The 13,267-nt window shown below is 52.9% G+C and overlaps 1 protein-coding gene across 2 annotated transcripts in view; it reads left to right on the forward strand.

The window, feature by feature from the left end:
- The window catches only part of CDH22 (cadherin 22), a 132,122-nt gene that overhangs the window by 84,137 nt on the left and 34,718 nt on the right, over window positions 1-13,267 (forward strand). For both annotated transcript variants that reach the window (XM_049698851.1, XM_033433841.2), the window contains exons 5-7: window positions 3,901-4,068; window positions 8,795-8,988; window positions 11,494-11,747. In XM_049698851.1, the coding sequence (XP_049554808.1) occupies window positions 3,901-4,068; window positions 8,795-8,988; window positions 11,494-11,747 (616 nt within the window). The remainder of the gene's footprint in view (window positions 1-3,900; window positions 4,069-8,794; window positions 8,989-11,493; window positions 11,748-13,267) is intronic.

The raw sequence follows: 13,267 nt of genomic DNA on the forward strand, positions 1-13,267 counted from the left end.
ATGACAAACCGTCCCCAAACACAGTGGCGTAAACAGCACCGATTTATTATGTGTCACAATTCTGTGGGTTGGATGGGCAATTCTTTTGCTGGGGTCACTCCCATGGCAACAGTCAGCTGGCAGGTCAGCTAGGACAGCTGGCATGGCTGGGCCTGCCACATGGCCTTTCATCCTGGCCTTCTTCACAGCACAGTGGTCTCAGGGTTCCAAGAGGACGAGCCCCAGTGCACAAGGGCTGATCAAGCCTCTGCTTTTGTCACACTTGCTAACGTCCCATTAGCCAAAGCAAGTCGCACACACGGCCAAGGCCAGAGTCAGTGTGGGAGGGGATGACCCAAGGATGTGGATCCCAGCAGGCACCCTTCGTCAGGAGCTATCACCATAGCAACCTATCACTGGGTGTGACCCCAGGAACAGGGTCCAGAGGCAGCATGGCCTCAGGGTACCAACCTCCTAGTTGCCCAGAGATGGCATCTAATCACACACTGTTTACCTGTTTCCAGGTAAGAAGACTTCAATGTCCCCAGTTCCCCTGGAGCTGGAAGTGACAGGCAGCAAGGAGGCCGGCCACATAAGCATGGCTCCTCACCCACAGGGGCACACCTCAGCCAGACCCCTGCTCCGAGCCCCACTCAGAGTGAGGGTCGCTGAGCTTCTGGTCCACAGGCTCACAGATGTACAGCGGCCCCGATCCCATCACCAGCCTCCGCATCAGTGAGATCCTAGGTGTAAATGACATGCACAAAGCTTAGCACGTAGTAAGTGTTCGACTGGCCCGCACCCCTCCTGCCTTTCTGCCTGGCTCACACCAGGAGCCCTCTACCGCGTCTCTGGCCCAGTGATCACTCCCCCGTCAGTCCATCTGTCTCCCCTCTCCTTCCTCCCTCCCACCCTCTTTCTCCACCCCTTGCTGTCCGTCTGCCTCTCTGGTGTCCCTGAGAAGCTCTGTTCACGCTGCCCTTGCTGTTCTTCGTCTTGCTTTCTCCCCCTCTTTCTCTCTTTCTGTTTCTCTCCAGGTCTCTATCTCTCTGTGGATCTCTGTCTTACTGCCTCCGCCTGCGTGTGTGTATTTCTCTCTGGCTTTACTGCTCCCCTCTTTCTTTCTTTTTCTGTCTCTGTGGGTCTCCCTTTCCCTCTCCTCCCCTCCTTTCCCTTCCTCTTTGCCTCTGAGTGCGTGCCTCTCTGTCTCTTTCCCCTCTAACGCTCACTAGATTGCCCTCTGTCTGTCTGTCTCTTCTCTCTCTCTCCTTCCCTCTCTGCCACCTTCATCCTTCTTCCTCTCCTCTCTTTTCCCTTTCTGCTCTTTCTCTCCTTCCAGCCCTCCAGGGGAGAGGACATGACAGGCCCACATTCCCAGTACAGCCCCCGCTGTCCAGGACTGCAAACACTCAGCTAAGACACCAGCCAAGGCCTTGGGCCCCATCCTCATCCCTAGAAGGGCATCCCTCTGACAATCCCAGTGTTGAGGTGCGGCACCAGGGGGAAGGGACAAGGGGCCTGCTGCGTGATTGGAAGCATGTCTTGCCTGATTAGGACTGAGACGAGCACGGGGGCTGTCTCATGAGCTGAGACAGGACCACATAAACAGCATTGCTCTGTCAGAGGCCTGGGCTCTCCCCTTGTACCTGGTGGTGGAGGAGAGGGGCGATACCAGGCAGGCTGGGCAGGGACCCTCCGTCCTTACAGTGGTCCAGCAGAGCAGTCCACAGCATGGATTCTGGCCCCAGAGTGCCTGCTGGAATCCTGACTGTGCGCTTTCTACATGTGTGACCTTGGGCCAGTACTTAACCTCTCTGTGCCTCCATCTCCTTACCTGTAAACTGGGTATAATCAAAGCACCTTCCTCCCAGGGGTGTTGAGAAGATCAAATGAGGCAGTTCACTCAGATGCACATCAGGGTCAGTTATTGTTGTTATTGTCACATGCAATCCTCATGAGATGAAACTCTGAGCCAGTGGTTCTCAACCGATCTTGTCCCCAGGGACCATTTGACAGTGTCTGGAACTAGGGTTGGGCAGGGAGGGTGCTGCTGCCAGCGTCTAGTGGATGGAATTATCCTGCCCCAAATGTCCATGGTACCAAGTTGGAGAATCTTGTTCTTTAGGGAGGTATTGTGATTGTCCCATTTTACAGATAAGGAAACTGAGGTTCAGAGAGGTGAAGGGATCTGCTCAAGATCACATGGTCAACAAACGGCAGATCTGGGATTTATCCCAAGTTCGTCTGCTTCCAAGTCTCCCCTGCCCTTGGAAAGACCAGTCCCGGCTGAGGAGGGGTCAAGAGAGAGCTTACTGAGGAGTCTTGAAGGCTTCTGATAGAGAGTCTGTATGACCCCTGGTTAGACAGACTACACTTTCCCTATCTCCATGGGATCCCTCAAAAGCAGGGTCGCCCCCTAGGTGCCCACCCCTGGCTCCCCCAGCTATACGCACACACACACACACTCACACTCCAGCCTCTCCTCCCATTCCGTTGCCTTTATTGGCATCTAGAGGCTGTCTGGGGACATCAGGAGAGGTTGGGTATTATGGGGCACATCATGGGGCTGCTGGTGCGTGACTCCACCTGGCGCTCAGGCCCTGGGCACCACCTGTCACCACTGGTGCTCGCAGGTTGGAGTGGGTCGGGGCGGTGGGGGGTAGGAGGGGGAGGCTCTGAATGGCTCATCCACTTCCCCCTCCCCCCTGGTCTCCCACTGGCAGGGAGACAAGAAGCCCAGGCTTCCCCTGCACAGAATCAATCTTGTGGCCACCCCGACTCCTGCCACCTCTCCCCCTGCTTCCGTTAACAGCTTGAAGGATTGTCTGATTAGTGATTAGCTGGTGCCTGGACAGAGAATCTAGGGCCAGGCCTGAGAGGAAGGGGCTGGGACCCCCAGGGCAGGGGGATGATTTAATCGTGGAGGGGTGTGCGGGGGGGAATAAGTGTGTGCAGTAGCTATGCGTGTGCGTGTGACCTCATGTGTGTTACATATGTAGTACGTAAGTGTGTGAGACATATCAGTGTTTGTGTGCACGTAAGTGTGACTCCAAGGTGAGTGTGTTTGAGGGTGGGTGTGAGTCCAGTTCATTTTGTTAAACACTCACCGAGCTGCCACTCCGGGCCTCCGAGCGCCACTGACCCAGAGACAAATCAGACACGGGCCAGGCTCATGCAGAGAATTATTGCAGGTTCCCCCTCACATGGGGAAACCGAAGCCCCCAAAGTGGGATCGGTAGCCCAGGGGGTCACACAGCGCCTGGTTCTAGACCCTACGCCTCTTTTTAGTAAACCAAATAGTCTATATTCTATTGCTTTTGTGTTGCGTGTGTGTGTTTGAGAGTGTGTGTTAGTATGTGTGTGTATGTGTACGAGTGTGTGGGAAGGTGTGTTTTAAAGTGTGTATGTGTGAATCTGATAGTTGTGTGTATGTGTATGTGTGAAAGAGTAGTGTGTGTGTGAGTGTGTGTGTAGCATAGAATCTGTGAGTTATCTGTGAGCATATCTATAGAAGCACGTGTGTGTGTGTGTAGCATAGAATCTGTGAGTTATCTGTGAGCATATCTATAGAAGCACGTGTGTGTGTGTGTGTGTGTGTAGCATAGAATCTGTGTGCGTTATCTGTGAGCATATCTATAGAAGCACGTGTGTGTGTGTGTGTGTGTGTAGCATAGAATCTGTGAGTTATCTGTGAGCATATCTGTAGAAGCACGTGTGTGTGTGTGTGCGTGTGTGTGTGTGTGTGTGTGTGTGTCATGGCTGCTGGGCCCCACACCTGCACAGCGGCCATATCCATGTCTTCTGCATCAGCCGCTCCCCTCCTGAACTTGAACGAGCCCGGCCTCTGCCTAGGGAGGGGTCTCCGTATCAGCTGGCAGCCGGCAGGGGGGCATCCCTGGCCTCACCCTCCCTCATCCACAGGCGTGATCCGGACGGCCGTGCCTGACCTTGACCGCGAGAGCCAGGAGCGCTACGAGGTGGTGATCCAGGCCACAGACATGGCGGGCCAGCTGGGCGGCCTCTCCGGCTCCACAACCGTCACCATCGTGGTCACCGACGTCAACGACAACCCTCCCCGGTTCCCGCAGAGTGAGTGAGGCCTTCCCAGAGGGAGGAGGCAGATCCGTGTGTCTGTCTGGTCATCCCTCCAAGCCACCCACTGACCCCGAGCTGCCTTGTAGGCTTCCCGCCGTAGAGGCGCTCCCCCATCTGTCTGTGTCCATCCATCCGAGTCACCCACGTACCCCCTGCCCCTCCAACCACTCTTCTTGCAGGGGATGGCCTCAAAGTTGTCTGATTTTCCATACATCCAAGTAACGCGGTTACCTTGCCACCCCTCACCTTGCTTCCTGCCAAGAGTGAGCCCCGTCTGTCCACCCACCCCGACTGGCCCTTGGACACACCCCTGTCCTGCTTATTGTGTGTGTGATCTGCTACTGACCCAGGCTTGCAAAGGGACATTGGAGGTGGGAGGACAGATACAAGGATATCTTAGGGATGTAGACAGAGGCTGCAGCCATGCCCAAGCTGAGTGACACCTATAATTGTGCATGGAGATGCCAAGGTCTGGAGTGACAGGTCTTACCCTTTTCCTCTGAGCCTGGAGGGCAGGATTCCGTGCTCCTGAACTGGGAGGCCTTTCCACTCTCTGCCTCCCCAGGCACAACAGGGTGGAGGCGGCTTCTCTGACTCAGCCCCCCACCTCCCCATCAGCCCAGCCAGCCCCTCTGTCCCAGGTTCAGGCTGAGCCGAGTGAGAAGCCGCCGAAGCTGGCAGAGACTAAATGCCGCGGGGAGCTGGGCTGATTCCTATCGGGCAAGTCATTACTTGAGGTCTGCTGCTCTCACATTAGGCCCCGCCACAGGGGACTGACCCCCGAGAGATAAGGGAATCCAATCCCTTAGCTGAGAGCACATCGCAGCCTAAGCGCCTCAGTCCAGACGCACAGCGGGGTGGGCAGAGCCGGCCAGCCAGCTCCACATCGTTGCCAGGGAGCCTGGTATGGCAGCCGCCCCCAGCCACTCCTCCAGCCCAGCCCCACTCACCGATGGGAAGCTTCAAAGCACCGTGTGGAGGGGCGGGGACCACCCAGTCTTCTGCCCAGTTGTGTGATGCTCTGTGCCAGCCCTGAGCCAGAAGGGGTAGGGCAGAGCAGAGGGGCCAGGGTCCCCCAGAAGACTCCTGTTTATTCATTCATGTACTCCTTCATTCTTTCTTTATTGTGAAATACACACACAAACAGAAGTACGTAAAATAGAAATGTCCAGTTCGACAAATAATTACAAAGCAAACACTCCTGTAACCACCAGCCAGGACCCCAGAAGCCCCCAAAAGCCCCTTCTCTTTTTTTTCCCATCCAGCTATTCCTTTATTTTATTTTTTAATTTTTTTAACATCTTTATTGGAGTATAATTGCTTTACAATGATGTGTTAGTTTCTGCTGTATCACAAAGTGAATCAGCTATACGTATACATGTATCCCCATATCCCCTCCCTCTTGTGTTTCCCTCTCACCTTCCCTAACCCACCCCTCTAGGTGGTCGCAAAGCACCGAGCTGATCTCCCTGTGCTATGCGGCTGCTTCCCACTAGCTATCTATTTTACATTTGGTAGTCTGTATATGTCCATGCCACTCTCAAGCCCTTTCCTGATCATAACTTCTCCCCCCAAACCCTCCTCCGGAGTTAACTTCCATCTGCTTTTGTGATCATCTCCTTGCTTTTCTTTTTGCTTGAAGTATAGTTGATGTATAATATTATATAAATCATAGGTGCACAGTATGGTGATTTGCAAGTTTTAAAGGTTATACTCCATTTATAGTTATTACAAATTATTTGCTATATTCCCTGTGTTGTACAATATATCCGTGTAGCTTATTTTAAACCTAATAATTTGTACCTCTTAATCCCCTCCTCCTATCTTGACCCTTCCTCTTTCCCTCTCCCCCTTGGTAACCACTGGTTTGTTCTCTATATCTGTGAGTCTGCTTCTTTTTTATTATATTCACTAGTTTGTTATATTTTTTAAATTTTTATTTATTTATTTATTTTTGCTGTGTTGGGTCTTCGTTTCTGTGCGAGGGCTTTCTCTAGTTGCGGCGAACGGGGGCCTCTCTTCATCGCGGTGCGCGGGCCTCTCACTGTCGCGGCCTCTCTTGTTGCGGACCACAAGTTCCAGACGCGCAGGCTCAGTAGTTGTGGCTCACGGGCCTAGTTGCTCCGCGGCATGTGGGATCTTCCCAGACTAGGGCTCGAACCCGTGTCCCCTGCATTGGCAGGCAGATTCTCAACCACTGCGCCACCAGGGAAGCCCTGTTATATTTTTTAGATTCCCCATATAAGCGATATCATACAGTATTTTTCTTTTTCTGTCTGACTTAGTTCACTTAGCATCATGCACTGTAAGTCCATCCATGTTGCTGCAAATGGCAAAATTTCATTCTTTTTTATGGCTGAGTAGTATTTCATTGTGTATATATATACCACATCTTCTTTATCCATTCCTTTAGGGTTGATTCACCCATGTAGGCATCGCCTAACATTTAGTTTAATTTCATGTTTTTTAACCTTATCTAAATGGAGCCACACAATACAAATGATTTGTGTCTTGCTTTTTTTCTCTCAAAATTATGTTTGTGAAATCACATGTTGTTGCTTGTAGCTATAATTTATTCATTTTCACTGCTGTATAGTATTCCATGATTTATCTATTCTCCTGTCAGTGGACATTTGGGTTGTTTCCAGTTTGAGGCTATTATAGAGGATATAATTGCTCTCTCTATATATATATATATAATGTTCAACTGCTTTGAACATTGTTGCATGTGTCCTAGTGCCATTTTGCATACATTTCTGTAGTGTACAGAGGAGCAGAATAAACTCATCTTCAATTTTACTAAACAAAGCCAAATTGTTTTCCCCCACGAAGAAATGCATGTGTCCATTGTACCATATCCTCACCGACAGTTAGTACTGTCAGATTCTTTCATTTGTGTTAATCTGGTGAGTGTATACTAGTATCTCATGCTGCCTTTCATTCATTCACTCACTAGTCACTCACACATTTCACTTATGTGACAGCCTGGTGTTCTGCCAGGCACCGGGAATGCCTGATGAATAAGGGATGTGGTCCCAGCCTTGCCGGAGCTCACACCCCTGAGGGAGGGAGGGGGAGAGAGAATAAACAGAAAATGATAGGGAAATGCAGTAATCCTTACAATGGGATGAGCTTGGGGGCCCTAGACACACAGGAACAGAGCCTGGAGGTCTGGGAAGCTTCCCTGTTGGAGGTAATATTCAGTGAGACTAAAAATGAGTAGGAACAGGGGAGGTGAGGGCAGAGAGGAGAATAAAGAGAGGGAATGTCTAGAGGTGGGACAGAGCAAGTCATCCTGAAGGAATTACAAGAACTTCAGCCCGACTGAAGCTCAAGTTAGGGTAGGCGGTTGCGGGCACGAGGCTGCAGAAGTCAGCAGGGGCCAGGCAGCAGGCATCTTGCAGGGCAGGCCAAGGGGCTTGTACAACTCCATCCCAAGGGCAGCGGTGAGCTATGGCAAGGATGAACGCAGGGGAGCGGCGAGGTCAGCTTGTGTTAAAGCGCCCCCCAGCCCGGCTGTTTATGTGACAGTGAATCAGAGGCAGCCACTCCACACAAGGGTATCCAGACCAGAGGGGGTCCCAAGAGACACATCCCCATCTCCACAACCCCTGCTGGCCCATCATTTAGCAAATCACCCTCACCTTCATCTCGGCTCTGGGAGGAGAGCAGGGAGCTGTTTGCGTCCCACCTGACCCTCATTCCTTCTGGTTTCCCCCTGCTTCCCCACCTCCTCTGGCCACAATGGTCATCTTGCCATTCTTCAAACACGCCAGGCATTGCACCCACCTCAGGGCCTTTGCACCTGCTGTTCCCTCTGTCTGGAATGCTCCTTCTGAAATATCTGCTTGACTCACTCCCTCACCTCCCTCAGACTTTTGCAGAAATGTCATCTTTTCCTCAATTGCCTTATTTAAAACTCCACACACACCATCATCATCACTCCCATTTCCCTTCGCAGCTTTATTTTTCTCCAAAGTACCATTTGACCTGCTGTTTTACTGATGTGATTGTTTAGTGTCTTTCTCCTTCCATTAAGAGGAAAGCACTGTGAGCCCTGGGATTTGGGTCTGTTTTGCTTGTTGCTGGAACCCCAGTGCATAGAGCTGCATCTGGGACATCATAGATACTAAATAAATATGTGGAAATGAAGGAACCAATATCATTAACATCAACAGCAACAAAAAATCAGCATGAAGCCCCACTGTTCTAAGGCAATTTGTTCCATTTATTGGGTAGCTACCAGGTGTTGGGCCCTGTGCTAAGCAATTGACAGGCATCATCATCTGAGTTAATTGCAGGATGAATAGTGCTGTTAGGAAGGCACTGTTATTATTCCCATTCTACAGATGAGGAAAACCAAAGCTTGGGATTACACAGCTGGGACTGACTCTAGAGCCTTAGCCTTGATCACTGTGCTCCTCTGTCCCTTCACTGGGCAGATGGGGACACTGAGTCCCAAAGAACTGCAGGCACTTTCCCAAGTCAATCAGAGAATAAAGCCAGGGTGAGAATTAAAACCCTCCTCTTTGCACTGCATCTCACATTTCTGCAGGGGACGCACCTCTCCCAGCATCAGTCCTGGCCAAGCAGGGAGCGCCTTTAAGACACTGTCCCCCAAGGAGCCCATCTGAGACACCCCACTCCTCTCCCCTAGTGCTGGTGGGAGCTGGGGGAGGGGCTGTCACTCCATCCCTGCTCACAGCTGTATTCCCTACAGAGATGTACCAGTTCAGCATTCAGGAGTCGGCCCCCATCGGCACAGCTGTGGGACGCGTGAAGGCCGAGGACTCAGACGTGGGCGAAAACACAGACATGACTTACCACCTCAGGGAGGAGAGCGGCAGCGGCGGCCATGTGTTCAAGGTCACCACAGACAGCGACACTCAGGAGGCCATCATCGTAGTGCAGAAGGTGCGGGGCTGCCCCAGGAGGGGTGGGGGAGGCAGGCCCCAGGGCAGCAGGGTCAGGAGGGCCGTTGAGTGGCCAAATATCCCCACCCCACTCCACTCCAGGGATTAAGTCTCTCCGGAAACTCTGGACCAACCTGGTGTCATTCCCATTTTACAAATGGGAAAATGAAGCACAGAGAGGTTAAGTGACTTGTCCAAGGTTGCACAGCTAGTTGTCAAGAGCCAGGATTCAATCCAGATTTGAATCTGTGTTCTTCAACACTATGCTGAGCTACTTCAAGTTCATACCAGGCCCTTCACACTCATTGTTTCCTTTAATCCTCATGTTCCCCTCTGAAGGAAATATATTATGCCCATTTTTACAAGTGAGAAAACAGAGGCTCAGAGAGGTAAGAGGGCTCGCCCAAGAGCACACCTCTCCTTCCTGAGTCTAACAGCCTCCTCACCCACTGGCCAGCCTCGGAACCAGAAGCTAAAACAGCAAAGTCAGCAACCCCTAGGGAAAGCGGACGGAGGTCAAATAAAAAAGCAAAAATCCATCTTCCAGGACTTGGTCACAGGCTTGGCAACTCAGGGCTGCGCAGGCCTTTGAGCCTGTCCGCTCCAACCCTGCTGTCCCATGGGAGGTCTAAATCCCCTGCCCTGGCCCACAAATGGTCATAGGCCTTTGTACGTCCCCGGGGATGGGATGCTCACTCCCTACCATCGTCCAGCTCTTCCTCCTCCCATTCAGCCAGAATCCGTCTCCTTTAATCTGCTCCTATCAGCCCAGGTTCTGCCCTCTGGGACCCACAGAAACATCTGCCCCCCGACGGCCCTTCATTCACTCAATAAGCAAACTCTCTACCTGGCCTTGAGGGCTTGAGGATAGAGAAAACTCCCAGTTTCTTCAACAAGGATAATAATATAATACTAATACTTATAATGAGTGTTTACATTGTGCCAGGAATCCTTCCACTGCTTTCCATGTATTAACTCAATTGATCCCTACAATGACCCTCTGAAGTACTATTATTGCCCATTTTATAGATGAGAAACTGAGGCCCTGAGAACTTCAGACATTTGCATCCAAGGTCATGCATCTTACAGAGCAGTTGTAGAGCTATGGGTCCGGGCAGTCTGGCTCCAGGATCCACCCTTTTAAGCATTAAGTGGTTTTCAGTCTTCTGACCTCCATTTGTCCTCACTGTAAGATGAGCCCATTTCACAGATGGGGAACTGGAGGCCCAGAGAAGCCCAGCATCACACAGCAACAGAATCAGGCCCCAAGCCCAGCCTGGGGACCCCAGCACAGCATTTGCTCTCATCCACAGTGCTGCCTCTATCCTGCCCCCCTCTCCTCCCTGGCTCTTGGGCCCCCCTCCCGCCTGCTCCAGCAGTGGCGCCCGAGGTGCCTCTGTGGAGTCAGTGCTGGCTCAGGGAGCAGAGCCCCCGCCTGATGGATGACCTAGCTCCAGAGCCCATCGCTCACTCCCAGACCAGGCCCGCGCCTGCCTCCCTGCATCCTGATTTCCCAGGCAACAGGATGGAGGAAGGAGGCAGGAGGTAGCCCTTCTTTTTTTTTTTTTTTTTGGCTGCTGGAGAAGGGGGTGGGGTATGGGAGGTTCTGAGAGGAAAGGACGGTCCCTACACACAGGGCAGATCTCCAGGAAGGTGGCCCCTGCTGCTCAGATAGCTCCCCCACCGTGTAACGGAGGTGCCTGTGGTTCCACCAGTGCAATCTCTCTTTGCTCTAAGGCATTGTCCTTAGGAGGCCAGCACCCATACAGCCGTGGAGCTTGTCCATCAGAGGGTCACCCACCAGCACTCTCTGATGAGAAGCAGGGCTCAGCATGGCTTTAGCCAGATCTCGGAGGAAAGCTCTAAGGCAGCCAGGCTTATCAGGCTCAACTCACTTTAGCGGCTGCCACCAGTATATACCAGGAACGTGTCATTTAACCCTCCCACCTGAGGCCCAGAGAGGCCAAATAGACTGCCGGCAGACACAGAGCCAGTCAGCCGCGGATCCAGTACCTTTCCTCTCATGGGCCTGGGACTTGGGAGCCGACCTTGGGCAAGTTACAGAGCCTTCTGGGCCTCGATTTCCTTGTGTGTAAAATGTGATAATAATAATAATACAAGCCTCTTTGGGATGTTGTAAAATAGATGAGCCACTATGTTTAGAACACAGGCACATAGCGCTTTGTAAATTAATAAATTAATGCCCCAACCTACTGTGCTCTGTAGCAGGAAGTCTGGGTATCAGTACTTGACCCTGTGTCCCTGGACAAGACTGTCCCCAGCAGGGCCTTACTTTCTCCACTTGTAACCAGAGAGGGTTGGTCTGGGTCTTGGACAGCCGGTTCCGGGGTGCAGCCTGATACTCTGGAGGCCCTGCTGAGTCAACTGTCACCTTGGGCCAGCTCCGCCCTCTCGGGGCCCATCCCCCCTGACTTAGGATCTGTCCGCCCAGAGGTGTTGAGCAGACCCCAACCCACTCACCGGCCCTCTGCTTCCTCCCCACCAGCGCCTGGACTTCGAGTCCCAGCCCGTGCACACCGTGGTCCTGGAGGCGCTCAACAAGTTCGTGGACCCCCGCTTCGCTGACCTGGGCACGTTCCGCGACCAGGCGATCGTGCGTGTGGCCGTGACCGACGTGGACGAGCCCCCCGAGTTCCAGCAGCCCTCCGGCCTCCTGGAGGTACAGGAGGACGCGCAGGTGGGCTCCCTGGTCGTCGTGGTGACGGCGCGGGACCCCGACGCCGCCAACCGGCCCGTCCGGTGAGACCCCCGCCCGGGGCCGACTCCTGCTGCCTGCTACCCCGTCAGCGCCCTCGGACAGACGGCGGGCAGAGGGGGAGGGGGCAGGGCGGGGAGGGGAGGGGGGAAAGATGGTGTGGGGGGAGGGGAGAGAGAGATGGACACAGAGATGGAGAGAAACAGGCCGGGAGCCAAGGAGACAAAGGAAACAGGTTAGAGAACAGTCGCAGAGAGACAAGGGACCCAGGATAAGGAGAGAACCAGGTGTGACAGACACAACACAGTGACCTGGGCTCAACCTCAGTCCTCCACCAAAAAAAAAAAAAAAAAAGATAATTTCATCCTTTCAGCTTTTCAGGTCAAAAATGTTGAAAACCATCCTCGAGCTCTGTTTTTCTCTCACACCTCCCTCCAGTCCAGCAGCAGCCCCTGTCATCCCTGCTTTAAAATCGTCAGCAGAATCAGACCATTTCTCACCTCCTCCGCTGCTGCCACCCTGGTCCAAGCCACCTCTTTCTCCTGCCTGGATTACTGCCTCCTCGCTGGACTCCCTGCTTGTGTCCTCACACCTCTTCAGTCTAGAATGGGCACAGGAGCTAGACTGATCCCACCCAAATGTAAATCAGAGTGTGGCCCTCCTCTGCTCAAAGCCCTCCAAAGGCACCTCTCAGGCTCAGGATAAAAGCCCAGACCCTCACAGTGCCCCCCAGACCCTATGCGGTGTGGCCTCACTGTAACCTCTCAGACATCACCTCCCACGACCCTCCTTCCCTGGTTCACTCTGCTCAGCCACACTGGCCTCCGCCCAGCTCCGCAGATACACCCAGCCCGCCTCTACCCCAGGGCCTTTGCAGCTCCTGATCGCTTTGCTTGGAATGTTCTCCCCCTTAATATCCCCATGGTTGGTCCTTTCACTTCCTCCAGGACTTTCCTCAAGCATCAGCTTCTCAGTGCAACCTTCCCCAACCACTCTTTCTAAAATGTCAACCCCACCCCAACCTGTCCCCACACTTCGTATCCATTTTCCTGATGACTTCGTTTGTACCCCCCCTAAAAGAGAAACACCAGGAGGGTAGGGGTGCATGTCTGTGTTCACGGCAGTATCCTCAGCACCCCACCCACTGCCTAGCACTCGGTGGACACTCCCTGACGCATGGTGAATGAATGACATGTAAAATCAGAGAAAGACTGAGAAAAGAGAGAGACTCATGGAGGGGTAGCGAGACCAACAATGAGAGCAAGTGACCAGAGAAGGAGGAGAGCCGGTGGAAAGAGGGCAGGAGTAACTAAAGGACAGAGGGACCTACCTGGCACTGTAGGAACAGAGAGAGGAGACTTGGAGAGAAAGCCAGAAAGGGGAAGAAATAGAATCACACACAGAGAGAGAGGCAGAACAGTGAGCGGGGCAGGTGGGTGGAGGGGAGGGGATGCTGCGGCACTATCAGTGTCCCAGGAAGGGTTTGAGAGCTGCAGCGGTTAGGGAGTCCCTGACTGTGGCCCAGGTTGGAAGAATGTCAGATAGAAAGTGATCCAGAGGAGAA

Source organism: Orcinus orca, chromosome 16 (genome assembly GCF_937001465.1).
Source record: "Orcinus orca chromosome 16, mOrcOrc1.1, whole genome shotgun sequence".
NCBI lineage: Eukaryota > Metazoa > Chordata > Mammalia > Artiodactyla > Delphinidae > Orcinus > Orcinus orca.